Raw genomic sequence first — 24,743 nt, 5'->3', positions numbered from 1 at the left:
GGCAAGGGGTCAGCTGGCAAGAGCAGGATTACTAATGCACAATCCTTACGCTCCTCTAATGGTAACAAAACCTGCTCCACCATCCATTCTGCTCAACTGACTCGCATATAAGCTGAGGGGGTATCTTTTCAGCACATTTTTTTGTGCTGAAAAATTAGGCTTATATGCGAGTATATACAGTATTTCACCGTCATTAGTTTGCAACTTTCACAACTTGTAAAAATTATTTGTGATAATTTGGTTTATTTTTAAACCTTTTATCTTAGTAGTTATGAGACTGAATAAATGCACAGAGAACGGTAAAGCAAGCTGCCGGCAGAATATGGCAGCACTAATAGGAAACAACAACAGACGAGATGAAAAAAATACTTAAACACAAAATCAAAAAGGGAAAAGGTCAGAAGAAAGTCAGACCTCGAGGCTCCAGATCAAAGTGTAAATAGTATTGTACAATTGACAGGAGATGCCAGGATAGCAGAAAATATGTAAAGTCATAAGTCAAACAAAATGTCAAAGCTCTTCTCTGGCTCCAGAGGCAGCAGACTTGCCAATATATCAGGCATCTCATTATGAGTGGGCGACTGGTATACAGAGGGGTAACCTGGGGTGAGCAACAGAGATATCTGCACAGAGCAATAGCACAACTTTGGACACATCACAAAAGCACATCCTGAACAAGTAACGTAGACTCTTGAGTCTGTTGTGACCTGGTCTCCACTGTTCACCCCTTTGTACCAGTGAATACTTTTTATAATGTTTTAATAAAAAAAAACAGTGCTGAAAGTAAACACGAGGTGAGAGTGATGTGGAGGCTGTCATTTTTATTTCCTTCTAAACAATACCAGTTGCTTTTTCCTTCTAAACAATACCAGTTGCTTGGCAGTTTTGTTCATCTTATGGCATTAGTTGAAAGCCCAGGTAACTTGGTGTTTAAATCCAGTGACCCATACCAACAAGATGGTACATGGAAAGCTCCTTTTGGCAGCCTCATCAGGCTTTTTCAATGTAACAGCCATCAGGACACGACAAGTTTTTCCTCCCAATCACCACAAGGTGGTAAGAAAAACAAAAGTTTGCTTTCCTAAAACAGAAAGAATTTGCAATAATTCAGGTTGGAGTGAGCCTAAGATGTCTCCCAGTGCAACACTGCTGAATATATGCAAATTAATCATTGTACCATTAGAAGCTAGACACACCTCCAGAACCGAGAGGTAGAGACTAACCAGCAAGCTCATGGTGACCCAGAACTCATTGGAGTGTGTAAGGGACTACAATGGTCCTAAAAGCCCCCTTACTAAGATGTTAAGAAAAACAAAAGTTTGCTTTCCTAAAACAGAAAGAATTTGCGATAATTCAGGTTGGAGTGAGCCTGAGATGTCTCCCAGTGCAACACTGCTGAATATATGCAAATTAACCATTGTACCCTTAGAAGCTAGACACCATGAGCTTGCTGGTTAGTCTGTACCTCTCGGTGTTACAAGCCCTACTCCATAGAGCCATAGTAATCCATGCCATGCACTGATGAGGATCAAACAATCCGAAACAGTCTGTATGCATGTTGGATTATTATGGCTCTGTACAAATTAACAAGCTGACACATCATTGCATTCCAGCGGTTCTGGAAGTGTGTCTAGCTTCTAAGGGTACAATGGTTAATTTGCATATATTCAGCAGTGTTGCACTGGGAGACATCTCAGGCTCACTCCAACCTGAATTATCGCAAATTCTTTCTGTTTAAGGAAAGCAAACTTTTGTTTTTCTTAACATCTTAGTAAGGGGGCTTTTAGGACCATTGTAGTCCCTAACACACTCCAATGAGTTCTGGGTCACCATGAGCTTGCTGGTTAGTCTGTACCACAAGGTGGCAAAGGGCTGGTGAACGTGTGATTTTTAGTTGAACAAACCCTTACTAGTATTATTTCTTAATTCATTTCAGTGGGGTAATGAGGTGAAAATAGGAAAGCTGTAGATTTGTACTCGGCACGAAATTGCAAATCCAGTGATACAGTATATGGCAATGCCTTGCTTTGGACTCGTGGTTTCACAGAACAGTTTAAAGTGGGCTTCTGGGTTCCACTAATAAGAGGAAGATGTGATTCTTAGTGACAGACAGATTGCTGACAGAAAGTGGGCCCAATCCAATTCCTTTTATCCTCTAAGTTTTTTTCCTATGAGATAATTATTCATCTTCTGTTAAAAATACATTTTCACTCTACAATTGAAAAACTACAAAAACATTAGGTGAAAAAGTACTTTCTTGCTTGCTGGTTGCTTGAAAGGCATGTATTGATAATGTGAAAATATCACTTACAGGACAAGCGAGGCGATGAAATAAATCTATCTTTACGTTCCTGGGGCTTCTTCCAGCCCCTAGAAGTCGCTTTTGTCCCTTGCCGTAGCTCAGGCCATTTTCCCGATCCCACTGGCAGCCTCTGAAAGATTGTCAACCCCCCAAGGGGTCAGTGTCTTTTGCACATGCGCGACCTGGGGGTGACCTGGGCACATGCACGCTCATGCATGTGCAGAAGACGCCGACCCATCGAAGGTTTGGCAATCCTCTAGAGGCTACCAGCAGGACCCGGGAGAAGACTGGAGCTGCGGCAAGGGACACACGTGACTTCTAGGGGCTGGAAGAAGCCCCAGGTAAGTAAAGATAGATTTACTTTGTTGCCTTGCTTGTCCTCTAAGGGAAAACTTAGGAAAAAGTGAATTGGATCAGGTCCAGTAAGTTCTAATTCTGCACTCAGCTAATGTCTGTCTAGCTTAAAAATTAAAATGTGAAGATGCAGCGAAATCTCTGGAGGTTTCTATTTACTTTCTTCATAGAAATTTTGTTTGAATCAAGAAAGTTAAAGGACCACTATTGCTAAAAATTGTAAACTTTAAAATACATGTAAAGATATACAAATAAGAAATATGTTTCTTCCACATTAAAATGAGCCATAAATTATATTTTTCCTATGTTACTGTCACTTACAGCAGGTAGTATAAATCTGACAGAAGCGACAGGTTTTGGTCCAGTCCATCTCTTCATGGGGGATTCTCAGCATGGCCTTTATTTTTTATAAAGACACTCCTTGAAAAGGATTTACACAATGATGCCGGCCAGCCTCCCTGCTCACCGTACACTTTTTTAGCAGTTGGACGGAGCAACTGTCATTCACTGAGTGCTTTTGAAAATAGAGAAAACCCTGAAAATTCCCCATGAGGAGATGGCCGAGTCCAAAACCTGAAGGTTCTGTCTACTGCCTACTGTAAGTTACAGCAACATAGGAGAAAAGTAATTTATGGCTCATTTTACTTCTTATTTGTATGTACTTCTTATTTGTATGTATTTTACATTTTACAGTTTTCACGATAGTCGTCCTTTAAAGAAAAACTATAACCTCCAACTGTGTGTTATCTTCCTCTGCATGTGTACACTTCTGTACATTTCTGCTGTGCTGTCATCACACATTGTTTACAAACACAATCCGTCACTCCCAGAAGTCTGTACACTGTATAAATAGTCTCACATGCAGCTTTTGTTGTCCAGAGTGTTTGTTTCTAGTGTGTGTACAGGTCTCCCCGATGCCTGCATATTGTGGGGCATTCTGCCCATTGGTGATTAGACATGTTAGAAAACCATAAGTGATATGCGCACATTTTGCAAAATCGTAATTATTCATCAGGTAAAATCATAATTAATTTAGTTTGTAAAGATAATCAGGAACCATAATTTCCTGCCGAATTTAGTGGTTAATAGCAAAGCCCCCATGCATCGGCAAATTGGTATGTATGGTAAGGGGAATAATAGGAACAAGGGAAAAAATAATCTTTCAGATAGACCTTGTAGTTTTTGAGAAAATCAATTTTAAATATGCAAATGAAAAATTGTTATTTTTCTGAGTTTAAAAACCCTTTTGCTTTTGCATTTTTAAAATATGAAATGTTGCATTTACATGAAATTTTGCGTAATCGTAATTAGCAGATTATGATCATTTCTAAAAACCATACCATTCTGCTGTTAATGTTTCCTGCTGAAGCTCACGGTGGCTTGTTCTCTCCCCTTTCCTCTCTGGCAAACAATCAGTATCCTTGTTCTGATCATTTGACATGATCACAAATGATTGTCAGGGACGGCTCTAGCCAGAATGGGACTGTGGGCCCCAAATGTAATGGAGCATTAGGTGCTAAATCCCCCTCCCCCCCCTCCCCCCCCCCCCCCAAGCAGCATTAGGTGTCCCTCTGTGTGTGTGTGTGTGTGTGTGTCCCGATACCATTTGGTTGTCCCCTGGGTCCCCAGATCCAGCTGACATGGACCCCAGGTCTCCCCCCAAGTGAACAATGGTCCAGTAGGGCCCCTTAAGTGTACACGCTGTGGTTTATTACTGGGGGAAGGGAGGTGCACAAAAGTAGGTAATGCAAATAAGCAAAAAATAATAAGGGGAGGGAGGTGTCCTTACTACTCCAGATGTAAGAACCCGAACCACAGGGTAAATTAAAATTAAATGATTTATTCAGCATGATTAAAAGGACAACGCATTTCACGGGTCTTAGCCCGCTTCTTCAGGTCAGTACAAGTGCCTTTAAAATATGGTCACAAGCATGGACACCAGAAATTTTTTTTCTGGTGTCCATGCTTGTGACTATATTTTAAAGGCACTTGTACTGACCTGAGGAAGCGGGCTGAAACTCGTGAAATGTATTGTCCTTTTAATCATGCTGCATAAATCATTTCATCTTTTTACATTTACCCTGTGGTTTGGGTTCTTACATATGGAGTGGTAAAGACACCTCCCTCCCCTTAATCATTTTTTTTCATTACATTACCTATTTTTGGGTGTCTCCACCCCCAGTACTATACATTACATCTCCTTTGGAGGTGTTCACCTTCCGGGTGCGGTGTTATCTACAACCAAGAAGGACCAACCAGTGCGACCATCCAGTACAAGTAGGACCTGGAATATCCCTTTTGGCGAAATACGGTGGTTGCAGGGACTGCAACCCACCTTTGTGAGTATTAATACTCTTGTACTACAATCTAACATCCCACAATACTGCACCATTCAATAAAGCAGTCCCCGTATTTTTAAAGTCAGATATACATATCTGATTGTGACTGTATATATGATGTGTACACAGGAATCTCTTATATATACTAAATAACATCTATGCTGTAAGTATAAAGCCTGATGTGTAGCCGTTTTACTAATAGAGATGGTCAATGAGATGTAAATAATTCTGCGTTGATTCTTATTTATACAAATGTACGCACTCTCTCATATCAAATAATTTGATATGTTGTTAAAATTTGGTTTGGTTAAATGGTACCTGAGAAGGATGAAAAGAAAAGTTTTATACATACCTGGGGCTTCTTCCAGCCCCCTTCAGGCTAATAAGTCCCTCGCTGTCCACCTCCACCACCTGGATCTTCTGCTATGAGTCCTGGTAATTCAGCCAGTCATCGCAGTCCGGCCGCTTGCCGCTTCCACAGCCACGAGCGTTCTGCACCTGCGCAATAGTGCTGCGCAGATGTAGTACGCTCCCGGCGGCGGAGTGTGTGCATGCACACCACGCCAGACTGGCTCAAGTACCTTGACTCATAGCAGAAGATCCAGGTGGCAGAGGAGGACAGCTAGGGACTGATTAGCCTGAAGGGGGCTGGAGGAAGCCCCAGGTATATATACAACTTTAATTTCATCTGTCTCAGGTTTACTTTGTTACACATACATATGCACGCCCCACAGAGCTGCAGGGAATCCACTGAGAATGTTGTGCACATTGAACACAGAGGTGTTGTCTGTCACCCATAAACCTGGTTCAGATTGTGCATGAAGAATGTGTAATAGAGCAAGAATCCCTTATTCCCCTGCAGAGTACCTGCACATCACTCTTACATGTAACCACAGTTACATTGCCTAGGGCCTGATAGATGTTCTTTGTTCCGGTCTTTACCTTTTACAAGTACTCTTACCAAGGACTAGTTTTAGTCTATGACTAAAGGGCATAAATATGGCAGTCTCCATATCCTTCTCACTTCAGTTGTCTTTTAAAATTCCAAAGCGTTGGCAGTTAAGAGACGATTTTCATGTTACATACTTTCAATCAACAAGATTGTAATATGCAAATTAGAGGAGTCGGAGCAAATATGGAAGAGACTAGAAATCCCCCTTATTGTAATAATAAAAACTAAACAATGAGCAAAAAATATATACAAGATGTAAGGAAAGTACAAAAAGTCTTTATTTATAAGCCATAGTTTAAAAACAATGAAGAAAAAGGCAGCCAGACCTGGGCCTTAGGCCCCTAATATAACAATATCGAGGAGTCGGAGTCGGTGGAATCCTAAATTGAGGAGTCGGAGTCGGTTGATTTTTGTACCGACTCCACAGCCCTGGTTTATACTCACCTATCTGGATGCCGTGCTCCCTCCCTTCGTCTGTGTCCTTTTGTCTTCATATTCGTGGGTGACTTTTCTCTGTGACCAGGCGGAGTTCTGTTCTTACTCACAGATAAAGGATTCAGATCTCGGCTCAGTACATAATGCTAATACTGGGGAGTTTGCAGGGCAGAGGGACAGAACAGGAAGTAAGCAGCTGCAGCGATGCAGTCAATGGTGTACAGGCTACTGGTAATAGGCAAGCCAGGGAGTCACCAAGTCTCTGCAAGGAAGTAAAACCTGTACTGGATTATAAAGCATTATTGATCACAGGGACAATTTGAGGTTCACCTCCCATGCAATATATATGTTATAGTCCCATGCAATATATATGTTATAGGTATACACATTTTTCAACTCAGAAATGTGGCTGCACAATAACTCTTATACTTACGCTGCCATAAAAGCAATGTACAATGACACCAACATTTTTCTTTTAGGATTCTTGTAAATAATCTCCAAAAGGTCATTGAAAAGCAGGACACTTCAAGAGTGAAGAGGAGGCGCAGATCATTGCCACACTATCATTATGAAGAATATAACTCTTTGGAAGAGGTATGGATCGTCTTCTTTCCAATAACAGACAAATGTTTAGCTTTGGACTCACAATCTCAAATACTTGAGAAAGTAGAATCATGAGTTGCATTGACCCATCCCAGCATCCGAAGCACAAAATCCTGAATAGAGTTATCATTCTTTTAGAATAAATGTGGATTTTTATTCCTTCTTGCTATAGAAACTGATGAGCATTTGGGGGCCACACAAGACCTTTTTCCAAAAATATCCAAACAGCTACAACAAGAGACAGATATATGTTTCCTGTAACAGAACAAAAATGCCCATAGTTGGATTTTAGTCAAAGAAAATCCCAATAGCAGCTCACTGAGCAGTTACCTGGAGTTGTCTGATGCAATAAAAAAATAATTTGAATCTTATTGGTTAGGTTGGTTGTCTGGTTGTTGGGACAACAAGCCAGCTTTAATATGTGTGAAAAATATAAAGGTCTTTCCAACTCCATATACAGCCACCTTATAATACATGGGGCAATATGAAATCTATTTTTTATCCTTAGTTTTCTCTTAGGTGATATTTTCACACCTCAACAATAAAATGCCTTTCAAGCCACCAGTAAAGCAAGAAAATACTCTTGACAATAATGTTGGTAGTACCTTTTCATCTGCTTTGTAGTACTTTTTTAATTGTAGAGTGCTAAAAAGTTATATAAAACGGACAATGAAAAATTACCTCCTAGGAGAGTTAATAAGGGCCATGGGGGTTAATTCATCTACCTGCAGTAATGTTGTCATGCACAGACAGCACATGGCAATATTACTCTTACCTCCACCCACGGTACTCAAGTAGGGCAGGCATTGCTACGGTAATGCGCATCACTAATGGTAACGCTCGTTAGAGACGTGCATTACCGCAGGTTCCCCAGGGTAACTCGTAGTACTGTGGGTGGAAGTAAGAGTAATCTTACCGGAGGTACGTAAGTCAGCCCCATAGCCTGTAATCATGGCACCTCTCTTAGGCCTCTTGCACACTACATGCGATTCCGATTTTTTTATCTGATACGAAAAAACTTACTGCATTCTGCTACGTTTTTCTTCAGCCCTCAGCACAGATCGTGTGGCAGGCAGGGCGATCAGACTTCCCCCCTTTTTCCACACTAGGGGGATGTCCTGCTGGGGGGGTCTGATCGGCGCCGGCTTGCTGTGTGTAGCGGTATTCCCCCCTCCCTCTCCTTCTATCTATGGGCGGTACAGGACGACGATCCGTCCTGTACCGCCTCTGATAGGCTTCAGCCTATAAGACGGCGGCGATCCCCAGCCAATCAGAGGCCAGGGATCGCCGATCTCCTTTACGGCTCTGCTGTGACCGCAGCGCCGTACGCCGTAAACACCGGGGAATTCTTCCCCGGGTGTTTACATTTCGCCTGCGAGCCGCAATTGGAGGCTCGCAGGCTGTTCACGGAGACTCCCTCCGTGAACTGTCATGGATGGAAACACCACTGCGACCAGCCGCCGCCTATTGGCGTTCGCTGGTCGTTCAGTGGTTAATCGGATTAAAAAATCGGACGCATAAAAAGTGGATATCGCATATAGTGTGCAAGAGGCCTTATTGTTCAGTTCAGCATAACATATTGACAGAGTGGTCTAAATGTTACTTATTATATTACTGAAGCAAATAGAGTAACAGCTAGCATTCAGTTGTCTTCATTTAAAATTGTTGGATAAAGCATTATTATTACCATGTGTTTTCAGATTGAGAAATGGATGCACCATATGAACAAAACACATTCAAACCTTGTTAATTTATTTTCAATTGGAACCTCCTATGAAGGAAGACCACTGTATGTCCTCAAGGTAATATGACTGATCTAAACCATTAGGCACTAAAAGGGTTTTTATAACAACTCTAACATTTTTCACATCAACGTCACCGCATGGCATTTGTCTTCCATATGGGATCTGATTTGCAGGTAAAATTCAACCCTGCTACGCAAAATAAATCACATCACCCAAACTTTATTGTTGCTATGAAGAAAAATAGTTCTCTCCACACAAAGTTTAACTTAAATATTGTGCGCCTGGCAACAATGATTTCACTCAGGACCGGGACAAGGTCCACCACCAACAGAGGCTGAGCTGCCCAAGTGTGCCTCCCCCCACACTTAATGTAACAATAAATTATGCACAAATAAACAGTATTTTCCCGGTCCAAGTCCCTCCGGCCAGCAGCTGCGATCACCACAAAGCTGTCCGGTTGCTGTCGGTCAGCAGCTACTGCGCAGCACATGTGCGGTCCCAAGCTGTGCGCACTCTGCACATTAGCAATTTTTTATGTACTGCAGATGTGCATAACACCCCCGGCCCACGGGAGCATGATGAGGAGGCACATGGCTAGCCAGCTTAGCAGAGGTCGCTGCTGCTGGCTGGAGGACTTGAACCTGCGTCGTGGGCACGGCACAGGAGGACTCCAGGGGGCTGCAAGAAGCCCCAGGTAAGTTAAACTCATTTTTTTAATCAAACTTTAAATTTCCTTTAAGGCAGGCAGCATAATCTGCCACATATGTGCTTATAGGTGCAGAATGATATATCCACAAACATACTCATGCTGCACCTATATACACACATGTGACAGACACTATGCTGCTTGCTTGCAGGCAGATCTTTCTATAACACAACCAGCAACCAGACAGTCAGGAATCGGGAAGGACTTGCAGTAGTACTACTACTCACTGTAAATTGAAAATACTGTATTACCGCGGGTGTTAGTCCCCACTACACAGCCAGCAGCCAGAAGACGCCTGCAAGGGACGTTCTTGAGAAGAAGAAGACGGGCGGCCTCACGCAAGCAGACGCCAGCCAGCGTCAAGAGAAGGGGGCGGAGCGGGACTCACGCAAGACCCACCAGGAAGCATCAGGCACAGTAAGCATAAACTTACATGAGACGCAGTGCAAGCTTAGTTACAAACATACCCGGCAGCGGCTGGAGAGAGCAGGCCAGGGGGCAGCGCCGGCGGCATTCATCACCATGGCAACTACTGTACACTCTCTCTTGGAGAGAGTACAAGTCAATCCGCACCGCTGCCGCCTGCAGCACCAAACTTATAGAGGCAAATAGTGTGTGTGGGGGGGAGCGCGGGCACACAGCTAAGAGGAAGAAATCAATCCTGCGCCCATCAGTGACCTCACTGACCAGCGCCAAGAGGCTGTAGCCTTGCCAGCCTATGTGTTGGCCCGGCCCTGATTTCACTTATCACTTAACACTTTAAAGCCCAATCTACACGATACTGACAGCAACTGATATAGTAACTGATATAGTATAAAAGCACCCTTAGATAAAAGAAGTAGGATAAAACTGAAGGAAACATTTAAAGCCCAATCTACTCGATACGATTCTTTATACGATTCGATTACGATTCTATTTACGATCCGATTAAATCCGACATGTCCGATTGGGATTTGATTCGATTCAATTCGATTTGCCATTGTTTTGCAATGGCAAATCGAATTGAATCAAATCGAATCCCGATCGGACATGTCTGATTTATTCGGATCGTAAATAGAATCGTAATCGAATCGTATAAAGAATCGTATCGAGTAGATTGGGCTTTAAATGTTTCCTTCAGTTTTATCCTACTTCTTTTATCTAAGGGTGCTTTTATACTATATCAGTTGCTGTCAGTTGTAACTGAAAGGAAAACTGAAATGCAGGGTAATGTCCCTGTTTCCCTATGGCCCTTTTCACACTATACACTGAAAAACTGAAGCTTTTTCACAATGCACTGCTATGGAGGAAAAAAAAACAAAACATTAAAACGCAATGCAACACAATGCATTAAAACACATAAGGTGTAAAAGGGCCCTTAGGCACAACACCTACATGTGCTAAATAAGAGAGTTGGAGCTTAATGGACTTTTTAAATAAAAATAAAATATGCATACAGGTGAAACTCAAAAAAATTAGAATGTCGTGGAAAAGTCCATTCATTTCAGTATTTTAACTTAAAAGGTGAAATGACAATTTGAAATAGACTCATTACATGCAAAGTGAGATATTTCCAGCCTTTATTTGTTATACTTTTCAAGATTATGGCTTACAGCTTATGATAATCCCAAAATCAAAATTTCAGTCCATTAGAATATTGTGAAAAGGTTTAATATTCTAGGCTCAAAGTGTCAGACTCTAATCAGCTAGTTAATCCTAAACACCTGCAAAGGGTTCCTATTTCATATATTAGTTTCACCTTTTAAAGGAAAGGTTCAGGGAGGGTGGGTAAAAAATAAAAATCAAATTCCACTTACCCGGGGCTTCCTCCAGCCCGTGGCAGGCAGGAGGTGCCCTCGCCGCCGCTCCGCAGGCTCCCGGTGGTCTCCGGTGGCCGACCCGACCTGGCCAGGCCGGCTGCCAGGTCGGGCTCTTCTGCGCTCCAAGGCCCGGAACTTCTGCGTCCCACGCCGGCGCTCTGACGTCATCGGACGTCCTCCGGGCTCTACTGCGCAGGCGCAGAAGTACTGCGCATGCACAGTAGAGCCCGGAGGACGTCCGATGACGTCAGAGCGCCGGCGTGGGACGCAGAAGTTCCGGGCCTTGGAGCGCAGAAGAGCCCGACCTGGCAGCCGGCCTGGCCAGGTCGGGTCGGCCACCGGAGACCACCGGGAGCCTGCGGAGCGGCGGCGAGGGCACCTCCTGCCTGCCACGGGCTGGAGGAAGCCCCGGGTAAGTGGAATTTGATTTTTATTTTTTACCCACCCTCCCTGAACCTTCCCTTTAAAGAGAACCTGAACTGAAAATTAAAAGTCAAAATAAACATAAACACAGGTCATGCTTACCTCCTGTGTAGTCTACACATCAATCTCTTTCTCCTCTCCTGCATCCTGTTTGTCCACTATGATCAATGGAATTCTCTGTACTCCATTTTGAAAATGGCTATTACCCCATATAACAGCTTCCTGGTCAGCACACTGTTAATCTGTAATATCACCTACTTGAGCCATAGGGAAACATGCACATTACCTTGCACATTTAGTTGTAACTGACAGCAGCTGATATATAACTGGCAGCATATTTCAGTCACTTCTGACAAAATATTGTCAGAAATGGAAGGGATCACTGTAAGAAGAAAATGGTGAGCTTCTGAGAGGAACTGACGGTGAGGTAAGTGTGTAATATTCATTTGCAGCTACATCATGTGTTTATTTTAAAGCACAACACGTTTACTGTTACTTACCCAAGTTACACAATTAGCGTAATGCACTTTACCTAGGTAACATGCTTTGCTCGTGTAATGTGTTCTACATAAGTATTTTGGATGCTGATTCTCCCTCACACATCCCCATGTTGCTCTGCCAAGATTTTGGTTATATGGTACTTTAGACCTACATGATGACAACAAGGAGGAGACCTTGCTATAAAGCAACTGAAGTACTAAAGTGGATATAGAGTTAAATATTGATGTCCACTGCAAAAGCTGGTTTTCTGCATGTGTCATCCATTTTTATCTCCTATCTTGCAAAAAGCAGAATTGCACATTTACACTGCTATACCTGTGATGAAGTCTGACACAGGAACTGGTTGTGTGTCACTTGTGTTCACATTCCTTGCCCTATAGTTGGTCATTTAGAAAGCCTATAACAAAAACAACTTTCTGTTCGATTTACTACTCCACAAATGTCACTACTTTTCAGGCGAGTGCTGTAAAAACAGCGCAGGAGAGTTGGGTGCAGCTGGTGCCACCATAGCCTGTAACAGGAATTACAGCCATAGTGGCGCTCAGTAAGTAATTTCAGCACTGTCAAAAGAGGGAGCAAAAATTACTATAAAAACAGTGTAATTGAGCTGCCAGCAATAGCTGGTGGCTGAATTACATCTTTCCCCCACTATCCATGGCGGCCTGGAAGGGTAATAGTAATTAATGCTGCCAGGACCTGAGCAGGAGCAGGGTAGGCCATTTATTGGTTTTGCCCTGCGCCTAATTTACCCAGCGGCCGATTCATAGGTATGCATTTTCAGATACTCTGTTGGATATAATGTATCAACAACCAAGGTCGCTTACCTCGTTATTGCCGGGAATTCTATCTAAACTGCCTTTTTACAGCTGTAACAGCTCCACAAATGAACATATCAATAAAGTTTAATAATAATAAGTTTAATAATATATACAAGTACAGTACTCAATTTGTACTTTATAGTTTATTCTTTTAATACCAGTGAATTTTTTAAAAAAGATACCGGTAATGTGATAATGACTGAATTATGTTTCTGTAACACAGCTGGGTACCAAACCATCATCTTTTAAGAAGAAGTCGTCTAAGAGAGAGATTTGGATGGATTGTGGCATTCATGCAAGAGAATGGATCGGACCAGCTTTTTGCCAGTGGTTTGTAAAGGAGGTGACATTTTTACAAATGTTTTACTGCTAGTATATACAGTAAATTCATTTTTTTCAAAGCAAAAATGCAACTACAGTTAGTGTAATCCTGTACTGTTTATCTTTTAACATTGAAAAAGGACAGCTAGAGGGGTAGATGAATGCAGAGAATCACAGTTTAAATGGGTATATGAAAAATCCTTATCCCACCCATATAGAGCAAGCCCTAGGTGGCTCATGTCTTTAGAGTCTGGTCTGGGTCCCAAGCAAGTTGCTCAGGGCACTAAACATTGATCACCCTTTAATATTGACGATGCACAAAGCATTTCAAAACTGTTGCTCAAAATATGAAATGTCTAAGGTCCAAGGACCTATGTCTCCTTTGGTGTGAAACACAGATTTTTTTGCCTGAGGGCTCCTCCTACTACTTGCCTAGTTTGGCCAATTTGGAAACACCAAGGATACTACACTTTGTGTTTAGTGGGAGGGTGCGAGATATGTCAGACATTGGTCACTCAGATGGTTGTAGTGAGATACTGAGGTGGCTTCATTTTCAAATTAGACACTTTGTGGTAGCATCTCACTTTAGACAAGGGGCTATGAAGCCACAGACGATATTTGACCAAAGGTGTGTGAAGTCCCAGAGGCAAAATATGCTGTCTTGGATGTATTCACTCCTTCTGACTGCAGGGTCTCCCCTGACCTCTCATACCGACAAAAATAGAATTAGCTTTTACCATCCCCACTATATGAGGAGCAATGGAACTAATACATTAATACTCATAGGTCTGTCCACTGCACAAGCTCTAAAGAGCAGAATTTCAAATTTCAGATGCTGTAGTACAGATTTCCAGACCTCCTATATAATTTTTATCCTGCTGTATCTGAATACTGTTGGAGATGTCAGGGGGCCTATTGCACATTGCTTGTTGATGTCCTTTGATACAGCCTTTCTGGTAGGAGGTGCACAGGATTGCGGAACAGGTGTGAGGACCTCCAGTGGTATATTGTCCAGATGCGTACCTACTGCACTACTCACTCTCCCCTCTGTAATCTATAGGAGAACCATATTTTAATGTGTCCTGATTTGGGCTTTAAAGTGGATCCGAGGTGAACTTTTACTCATTGCATAATTGTGTTCCTTTCCTATTGTTTATAGGGCATTCCTCAAGCCAAATACTTTTTTGTTTTTGTTTTAATACTCTAATTCCCTATAAACTAAAAAAGCCACACCCTTAGGTTTTCAGAGAGCCTTGGCAGTAGCAAGGGCTCATGGGAGCTCAGTCTGGGCAGGAGGAGGGGGAGGTGTTACTAGCCATTGATTTCAGAGGCAGAGGGAAGAAGGGAGGAGGAGAGGGGATTAGGCTGATGGCTCAAGATGCAGATAAGCCTGCCTCTGTGTAATGTTAACAAACAACATGGATGCTGTCATTGTATCACAGGAATAAATAATCATATTCTATTAAAGCTGTTTGCAGCTAGATTTGCTGTGTAAACCATCTAAACTTTAGATAAGATATATAGACAAGTTACTTGTTATAGTTAGTTTTTCATCTCGGATCCGCTTTAAGCACGTCTTGCAGGACTAGCATTGACAGCCTGATTAAGTTTATTAACACTTATTAAGTTTATTCGTTGTCTAGAGCTGACTGTTAATATTTTTACATTGATTAAAACAGAGTTTTAGTTTTATGATCATTAACATTTGAATCCTTACACAGGCTGTCACCACTTACAAAACTGACCCAGTAATGAGGAAAATTCTTGATCTTCTCTATGTATATGTGATGCCAGTGTTAAATCCTGATGGGTATCGCTACAGCTGGACCCATGTAAGTTTCCAAATGACAGGATGAAGCATATTCTTGCATGTTTTAAACATGATATGCTGAAGTGGAACTTCACACTACACTTCTGTTGTCTTGGTTTAGAAAGAATTGGGATAGGCACAGTGTAACGATCGGTGTAACACAGAGAGGATCTGATTACCGGTGATCTGCAGTATCACCGAGAATGCAGATTTATACCCGATTATTGATGATCTGCAGTATCACCAGTAATCAGATATATCTCTAACCTCTGGACACCTGAGTGATAAGAGTGTTTGGTGCAATAGTAATACTTAGAGAACTGCACCTGAGGGGCAGGTGCACGGCAGTACAGGATACTGCTAGAGATCAGATTCCTTCCACAGGTCTGATGCTCCCCAAGGGGCGGAGCCAGGCTGAGAGTGGGAAGGACAGAGCGTGAGTGACACCAATGAGAGAGTGTCACTGACAGATCTGTGAACTATCTCGTAACAGGAGAGATAGTTCTCTAGGTCGGGCAAGCCAGGTCGTTAACACACGGACAGATAAAGTACAAAGACAGTAGACAGATGCAGAATCCAAAGACCAGCAGAGTTTGGCAACAGAGTATCAGAATGACAAAGGTACAAAATCAGAGATCAGAAGAATGGTCAGGAAAGCAGAAGGTCATAACAGATAATCAACAATGCCTAGACTTGAGTGTGAGCTCCTAGATTCTCAACACTCCTGGAACTAGACTAGATAATAATAATAATACAGATGGTACAGAATTCCTAGACAAAGGTGTGAGGTCCTTGGTCATCAACACCTTGGAAACTGGTCTAGATAATAACACAGATACTGAAAAGGTCTGAGTGCTACCACGTAGTGATCGCAACGCCAGACACCAGAGAAAGGACCAGCACCCAGTATATATACACCAGCGCTCTCTAGCGCCTCCCCTAAGTGCTGGACCAATGGAAACTGCTGAATTTGTCAGCTGACCGGCTTGGTCAGCTGACCCCCTTCTGACTGTCATAAAGGCCCTGCCTCTCTGCGCGCGCACGTCCTCCTGAGCCAGTGTGGACTATCAGTCCCAGCCACACCAGACATGTGTTGTAATGTTTCTGCTGTATTAGATGCGGAATCCGCCGCACCGCTGTCCGTGCGTGCGGCGTTTTCTCCGCATTCCGCATTACTGATAGGAGTAGGCCTATGCGTGCAACCTGCCGCGTCGGACGCGGAATCCGCCGCCCTGTTGTCTGGGCATGCAGCGGTTCCTCCACGCTCCGACTGCGCGCCAGCTGCCATGTTGAACGCGGAATCAGCCGCCTTACTCTGAGTACTAGCGTCGGCTTTTCCGCGTTTCCTCACACACAGTCACCTAGCTTGTCTTTACTGCTATCAGGGACCCTAGGAGATAACCAGTTGCTACAAAACTGAACAGAAGAATGGAAGATAACCATAGTTTGGTATCAAAAGAGAACATTCTGTAAGTGACAGTCAGGACAGAATACCCGGATCGGCAACAGATTAGCAGATGCAGGCATGGTACAGGAGGAACAGTCAAGTAGCAGAGTCAGGACAGGCTAGCAGGTTTGGCAACAGGTAAACAGGTACAGATACAGGAAACAGGTCAAGAGACAGGTAACAGGAATATGCAGATAACTCAGGCCTGGAAGCAACAAAGTTCTGGCAACGAGCAGGAGGCAGGGCAGTCCTTAAAGGGGACCCGAGGTCAGAGGAATATAGAGGCTGCCATAAAATAGTTATTTTGAAAAGCAACAAAATGTAGCTGGTGGCATTATTCTGCAGAAAGTGCTTCTGAACTACTCCCAGGCTGATCAAAGAACTGCAGATCTGTCTTACAGATGATGAAAGGCCACCTGCTGGTGGATGGCGGTAGTCCAGGGTTGCCAAAATCAGGATACAGCCATCTGCTGGTGGATAGTGGAAGTCCGGGGTAGTCTAACTCAATACTACCACCAGCAGGCAGGAAATAACAGTACATGGTTACTAACACTAATTCACACCCCTAGTTCTACAGTAACATCCAAAGCTTTTTTTTGCAACTAAACATCTCCCTTCCAGGCTTTTGGGTTTATACAGAACAGTGCGGTAATACTGCCATGGTAATACTGCCGTTGACAGACTGTACTGCAGGTCGCGATAATTGGGTAACTTGCGGTACTTACCTGGGGCTTCCTCTGGACCCCTGAAGTCTTCTAGGTCCCACGGGATCATCCTGCTTTTCAGGTCTCCCATTGCCCCCCTCTGTAAGCCGGGCAACTATGACAAGTCACTGGCCAATGAACATACGTGTTGCCGGTCGCACGCCTCCTCAATCACAGTAGCAAATTTTGCCTACTGCGCAAGTGTAGAATTCTCCTGGCACGGGAATGCATTGGAGGAGGAGCGGCGGCATGGCGCCAATTGGATTGATGTGTATGGGAGCAACAAGAGCTTTGAAAGAGGCATTAATTGCCTTGGCTCAGTGGTGAAATTGCATAGACCATAGATGGGGCCCCGTGCACTCACAACGCAGTGTGAATGCCTGGACCCTGCCTGTATTGCGAGTATTTTTGAAATCCCACAGGTAAGTTGGCTTCCAAGTAACATATTAGTGATAGGGCCCCTTTCGACTGGAGTGGACCTCATTGTGGTGAAAGCCGTTTTGGAAGCAAACATTCTCCATTAGTGCAACTGAATGCAAATTATGCAAATAGTGCAACTAAGGTACACTTTATTCATGTTTTTTTTATCAATATTATAGTTTAACCTATGATGTGCAGTTGAGGGTCTCCCTTAATTTTGAGGTTTGTTGGGGTCAGTTTAGCCCTTGCATAATTTGGTACTGCAGTTTGAATGTACACAACGTGCCTTTAATTTGCTGATGGGCTTCTGCAGACCATTTATAAGGCAGGTGTAGCTTGGAAGTGCACTTACCTACTATGTGTTTTTTGTAAGGCTCTATGCTAAAGTAAGTATCTATTTTTTCTCTTTGGTTCAGGTTTACTATGAACAGGCCCAGATTTATGTCATAGGAGCCTATAGACACAGGTATCTTGACACCCTAGACTTCTCCCTCCATGAGCTTACAAACCCCCGCTGAACCACCGCAGGTGTGCTGGCTGGCCCAGATGTCTCCTCTCCCTTACTTCCCTTGCCTGTCATAGGTAGCTACAGGTACTCCTTAGTATTAGGTAGCCAGAGGTACCCTCAATATCAAGATGCGTAGAGAAGGAGGGAGGAAGGCACTCGAGCAGAGTGAGCTGCCTTTCTATCATCAGGAGCCTGTAGGCACGTGCCTACAGTGCCTCATGGTAAATCCGGCTCTGACTGTAACTGAGAACCTCCTGTGATGTGATATGTGATGTCATTGGAAATCATGCTGTGGAGTTATATAAATAAATAGTAGCTTTTGTCCCGTGCAGCTCCATAGAACCAAAATATTGGCTGTACCTTCTGTGCTAATAGACAGCTAGATATAGCACAGTATGTAACACTTGTCAAGATGTGCGCAGCATGTTTTATCAACTTCATTAAATGAGAAATCTGACAATGTCCAAATTGGTATGTTATTCCAATGTGATAAAAAAAAATTCCCCCATGCTGACATTGAAAATATTAGATATTTTTAGTTCTGATTATCTTCAGACTCACTTATTCATCCTGTATATGTATTGTATGCAACCAATTATCACTCATTACTGATGTTGTCACCATGCCAAATACCAGCCCCCGGGAATTACTGCTGCAAGCCTCATTAAGCTATGAACGAGGTCAGTCCTGCAGAAATGTATAATCACACAAGTTCTCTACCTTACTGGGATCCCAGATACAATCCTGTAGTCAATGTGTTTGCATATAGTGATAGATGTAGAAGTTCTGCAGTCTCTCCATCTGCCTTATTTAAGGAAAGAGTCCAAAATACAATGATGATGTCAAATGTAATAAATCTTGTAGATTGCTCTTTTGTTACAGAAGGGATTTGAATCTGAACAGACATACATTTAAAGTCAGATAATGAAGTTAGGAAACTGGCACTGTTGCAAATACTTGTTTATTGGTACAATTGAACATCAAAGTGCAAACTTGCGTATATCTTAAAAGGTACACATACAGATGAGAGAGGAGGCATAGTGGTGGTGGTGGGTGCTAGGTAATAGATGCCTGACGGCCGTTTCGTGCCATACAACGCTTCTACAGAGGCCTATGACCAAGAGGAATGCACTATGTGGAGCCACCTGTGCACCGTTCATCACTAAGGTTACGCTGTGGTGTTAATCTGCTTCAACTCTTCAGATCACTTGATAAACTTAAAGTAAACCTGAGACGTCTTCTCCCTTGCAGTCCTTTCTGCTCACCTTTGTTGTGCTCCTGTGAAGTCCTCAATCCATCTGGGTTGCGGACTGCAGTAGTGCATGCACAGTCCCAGCGGCACGCACCACCCAATCATGCTCCCGTTGGTGGAGCCTTCTGCGTAAGCGCAGCTACAGTCTTAATAAACTGCGCATGTGCAGAATGCTCCTGGCTATGAGAATGTGGTTAGGTGGTGCGAGCAACTGTGGCCAAGCAGGGGCTGTAGTTTGCGACTCAGTAAAGTCTTGTACTTTTACAGAGCTGTCAGCCAGTGGCATACATACAGGAGTGCAGCCATAACATGTGCCAGGGGCGCACATTGGCTGGTACAGTCACGTTTTGTATGAGAGCTCAGTTATCAGCTAAGGGAAAGCTGTGTGATGTCAGTGTGCAGCCTCACCTCCCACCTACCTCACCCATGATTCCGCCTCCTTCCAGTCACATTACCATAGCCACACTGTCTCTGCTCTGTCAGTGTGTAGCCCCACCTTCCTCCTACCTTACTCATGGAACCGCCTCTCTCCAGTCACATCTGTAGCCACACTATCTCTGCTCTCTCCACCTAGAGCAGTGGTGTCCCAAGTCCAGCCCGCGGGACATTTACGCCCCCCGAGCCTTTTATAGTGGCCACCATTGTTCTGTATGCAGTCCCTTGGCTGTCCGATGTAGCCCCACCTTTCCACGATAGTTTTTCCTCTCACTCCGTGTGGCAGATTGTTGCTGAAGGGGCAGAGGATGGGTCCCAGAGTGCTGCAGCGTGTTGTGGGAAGGTATGTATGTATATGTGTGTAAATGTACTGTACGTATGTATGTGTGTGTACAGTGCGTGTGTGTGTGTGTGTATACAGTGTGTGTGTGTGTGTGTATACAGTGTGTGTGTGTGTGTGTGTGTATATACAGTGTGTGTGTGTGTGTGTGTGTGTGTGTGTGTGTGTGTGTGTGTGTGTGTGTGTGTGTGTGTGTGTGTGTGTGTGTGTGTACAGTGTGTGTGTGTGTGTGTATACAGTGTGTGTGTGTGTGTGTGTGTGTGTGTGTGTGTGTGTGTGTGTGTGTACTGTGTGTGTGTGTACTGTGTGTGTGTGTGTGTGTGTGTGTGTGTGTGTGTACAGTGTGTGTGTGTGTGTGTGTTCAGTGTGTGTGTGTGTGTGTGTGTGCTTTATGTCCCATTTAATGTGTGGCCCATTGTGTGCGATCCGTTTGGTAACATGACAGTCTATAGGCTTTAATGTTACCATTGACAGTACATCTGTGTGCTTTCAGGAACAATGACAGGAAACCAATGTTTAAAAAGTGCTGTCCAGAGCAATGAACACTGCGACTGACATTGAACGCCCATTTGAAACAGCCTTAAAGTAAACTTGAGTGAGATCAAGGGTTAACAAATATACTTACCTGACACTTCCAGGCTCCGCACTGTGTCCAGCATCCCCTCCATCTTGCCACTGTAGCCTCCATTAGGGATGTTCAGGATGCATGCAGAGTACATCTGCTCTCCCTCTCTCTACACGTTCCCGCACAGTTGTGTGTAGCAGCAGACACCACTGGCAGCGTCCTGGGCATGCACAGTTCCAATTGTTTTCAAACTGTGCATGTCCAGGACGCTCTTTGCCATGACTGCTCCATGGATCCTACAGAGAACCATTATATACTCTACATTATACATCAAAACGATAAAGGTGTGGGTGCACTTATTGCCAAACTGGGTAATAGGACATAATGAGGATGAACAATTCTCACCTGCTAAGGTGCTATTCCACTGTGTGGGGGAAGCTGTATTCTAACAGGTTGTGTGTTTGTTCTGAAGTAAAACAATCAAACAATATTTTTACTCTTTTCCTAGGATCGTTTCTGGAGAAAGACTAGATCTAAAATGAGATTTAATTGCTATGGAGTTGATGCCAACAGAAACTGGAAAATACATTTTTGTGGTAAGAGACAAAGGTTCATTATCCCTTACTAGACCTTAAGCCCGTTAAAATAACGGGCGCTAGGCCATGGCCACTACACCCCTCACCTCATTCTCTCCCAACCCCCCCCCAAATCACTCCTCCTGCATCCGCCACAACACCCGCAGGGCGCATACAAACGCGCACATGACCGTGACGCTTCCACACCCGTCGCAATGTGTGCGCACACGCCCTGTCCCCTGCACCTGTCCTCCTGTGCTGTCCCAAGTCCGCCTGTGTGCCACGCTGGCCAAAACACACAAAAACGGGGACACTGAAGAACGCAGGTACAGAGGGATCAATAAGATTTTGAGCTTCTCTGGGGAACAGGTAGTGAATATGTACTCTGTCGAATACTGTGGGAGATGTCAGCGTAATACAAATGAATAATAATATTAACAAAGGCGCCAGGTGTTACTCTGACATTACGTTGCTGTGTGCTCCTACTCTATACTGCCTGATGAAGCGGGTGTAGACCTGCGAAACGCATTGTACTAAACCCTTTGGAGTATACCATTAAAAATTTTTCCTATATTGAATTACACAGCGTTCCTGTGTCTGCTTGAGGGAGGTAAGTCCACCACTGCCTCCTAAGCAATTTTTAACATTTGAAATATTGTTTTTACTCTTTTGGCGCCTCTGTTCAGTCTATAACAAATAATATTGACATGGTCAAGAGAGATTAAAGGTGCCCATACACTTACACGATTTCCCGCCGATAGACAGCAGATTTGATCACTGTGATCGAATCTGCTGTGAAATCGATGCGCAAACGCTGACTGAACGACCGATTTCCATCCAAAATCGATCGATCCCGTCTGTCCACGTGGAAGATTTGGCTCGATCGCCGGCGGGTCGGGAGTGCGTCGATAGCGGCGTTCGAATGTCCGACGCTATCGGCAATACATTGCCTGTTCCGCCAGCGCGTGTCCCCGCTGTCCCTGCGGTCCCTTCTCCGCGCTGGAATCCGGCTGGCTTCACTTACTTCCTGTCGGCCTGTCGGGGGAAGTTTAAACGGTAGAGCGCCCTCTACTGTTTAAACTTCCCCCGACAGGAAGTAAAGTGAAGCTGAAGCCCAGAGCGGAGAAGAGACAGCGGAGACCTGGGGACTCCGGATCAGGTAATGTATGCAGGGGGGGCGGCAGCGGCAGCTCCACAGATTGTGAATCGGTTTCATAGTGAAATCGATTCAAAATCTGTTTGCAGTGTAGGCAGCCAATAGATCCCTCTTTGATCATATTCGATCACAGAGGGGATCTATCTGCTGGTCGATCTGGTGGCAATCGACCAGTGTATGGCAGCCTTATTGCATACGCCCCCATGTAATATAGTGGATGAAACTGGCTTGTGTCTCCCATATTGGCCAGCGATTATTTCCTCGGTTGAAGCACGTTCTGCAGGGAAGCAGGAAATTTGGGCACATGAGGCAAGTGGACAAAAAGGGCGCCGCCATTTACTCCCATATTAAATATCGTTTGACGGGCAGCGATCATGAAAAAAGGGCGCCCGGAGATTATTAACGTTTTCAAACTGCGCTTATGATGATTTAAGTTTACAAAATGCGCCCGTGACAAATTAAATTTACAAATATACTAAACATACGTTATAGTATTTAACTAAACAGTTATTTAAAATGTTATCACTTACTGTTTGTAAAACATTATTTTCCACATAATAAAGCGATCAGTAAGTAAGTTGTATATATTTATATTTTTTACAGTCACTATTTGTAAAACATTATTATCCAAACAATAAAGCAATCGCAAAGGGGGGTCTTATGGCCCATACTACAATTGTCGCCCGTGAGTATGGGCCGTTGAACGGGCGCGCACCCCGAACTGTCGCCCGTCGCTGATGTCGCCAGGCGATTGAAATGTTCAATCGCCTGGCGACAGTCGCCGCCGCAACTCCGCCGCAGCTGTCGCTAGTCCGCGTGACTAGCGACAGCAACCTCCATTGAGGTATGCAGAGCTTCCGGCGGGGGGAGGAGGAACGTCGGCGACAGCTTCCGTTGCGCCGCTGGTCCCTCTTCCGCGTGTGTACGCGGAGGGACCTGGCGAGGAGCTGTTGCCGGCCTGTCGCCCACACGCTCACGTGTGCTGGCGACAGGCCACTTTTGCAGCCCATGAGTATGGGCCATAAGAGTTAGGCACCACCAGGAGGGATTTAGGGTTAAGCACCAGGGGGGGTCTTATGCTGGGCAAACACGGTTAGATTTGTCTTATCAATCGAGCCGCTGATAGCTCGATTGTTAATTTCCGACGCGTCCGATACCCCGCCGGATCGATTCCGCTCCCGATACCGGCAAGCAGAACAAAAGAATAAATGAGTGGAAGATAAGAAGCCGCCCGCGGGGATGAGCGGGAATCGATCCGGGCGCCCGCGGGGACGAGCGGGGACGCGCCGGAATCTATCGTGCGGCTCGATTACACAGTACAAACGTACCGTGTATTCCCAGCATTAAGGTCCGTACACACGCCGGACTGCAGGCAACGACGGGTCTGTCGTCACCTCCTGTTGGGCAGGCGTTCCAGCGACAGTCCGGCATGTGTACAGTCTGTCTGCAGACTGATACGGCTGTTTCTGAGCAATCCGCCCAGCGGCTCGATTGATAAAAGAAGGTCGACCCGTGTATGCCCAGCATTAGGGTTAGGCACCAGGGGGGTCTAATGCTGGGCATACACGGAGCGATCCAGCAGCTCGATTAGCCGCTGGATCCACTCCCGCTGCGTCCCCGCTCGACCCCGCGGCCGCCCGGATCGATTCCCGCTCGTCCCCGCGGGCGCTTCCTTATCTTCCACTCGATTCCCCGCTATTGTCCGCCCGCGAGGATCGAATGGGGAATCGATCTGCGCGGTGATCGGACCTGTCGGATATTATCAATCGAGCCATCAGCGGCTCGATTGATAAGAGAAGGTCGACCCGTGCATGCCCAGCATTAGGGTTAGGCACCACCAGGGGAGATTTAGGGTTAGGCACCACCAGGGGATATTTAGGGTTAGGCACCACCAGGGGGTCTAAGGGTTAAGGATAGGTAGAGGGAGGGTTCTGTGTGAGTAGGGTTAGGTTTATTTGTAGTAAAATGTTAGTAATATTTACTAATGTTTTACTACAGTTATTACGAACATACTTATGGGTTTTTTTTCATTGTTATAAACAATATTTTCAGATTTTATTACATGTTGAAACGATAAATGAAGGCTATACACAATGTTATACAATTATAACAATTATACATATATTATCGTTTTTTAACAGACGTAATTATAAGTTTCACTTTCAAAACAGGGAAGATTATCGTATTCACAATTTGCGATTTCATAGACATTAAAGGTTTTTTAATTTGTAAA

The 24,743-nt window shown here is 44.3% G+C and overlaps 1 protein-coding gene across 2 annotated transcripts in view; it reads left to right on the top strand.

Moving 5' to 3' along the window:
- Window positions 1–24,743, top strand: part of CPA6 (carboxypeptidase A6) — a 160,463-nt gene that overhangs the window by 114,916 nt on the left and 20,804 nt on the right. The window contains exons 4-8 of one of the 2 annotated variants that reach the window (XM_068234819.1): window positions 6,862–6,976; window positions 8,686–8,787; window positions 13,201–13,320; window positions 15,020–15,130; window positions 21,288–21,375. In XM_068234819.1, the coding sequence (XP_068090920.1) occupies window positions 6,862–6,976; window positions 8,686–8,787; window positions 13,201–13,320; window positions 15,020–15,130; window positions 21,288–21,375 (536 nt within the window). The remainder of the gene's footprint in view (window positions 1–6,861; window positions 6,977–8,685; window positions 8,788–13,200; window positions 13,321–15,019; window positions 15,131–21,287; window positions 21,376–24,743) is intronic. The other variant, XM_068234820.1, reaches the window with a different exon arrangement.

This window comes from Hyperolius riggenbachi, chromosome 5, assembly GCF_040937935.1.
Source record: "Hyperolius riggenbachi isolate aHypRig1 chromosome 5, aHypRig1.pri, whole genome shotgun sequence".
Classification (NCBI taxonomy): Eukaryota; Metazoa; Chordata; class Amphibia; order Anura; family Hyperoliidae; genus Hyperolius; species Hyperolius riggenbachi.
This window is presented reverse-complemented; position numbering and strand designations above follow the sequence as displayed.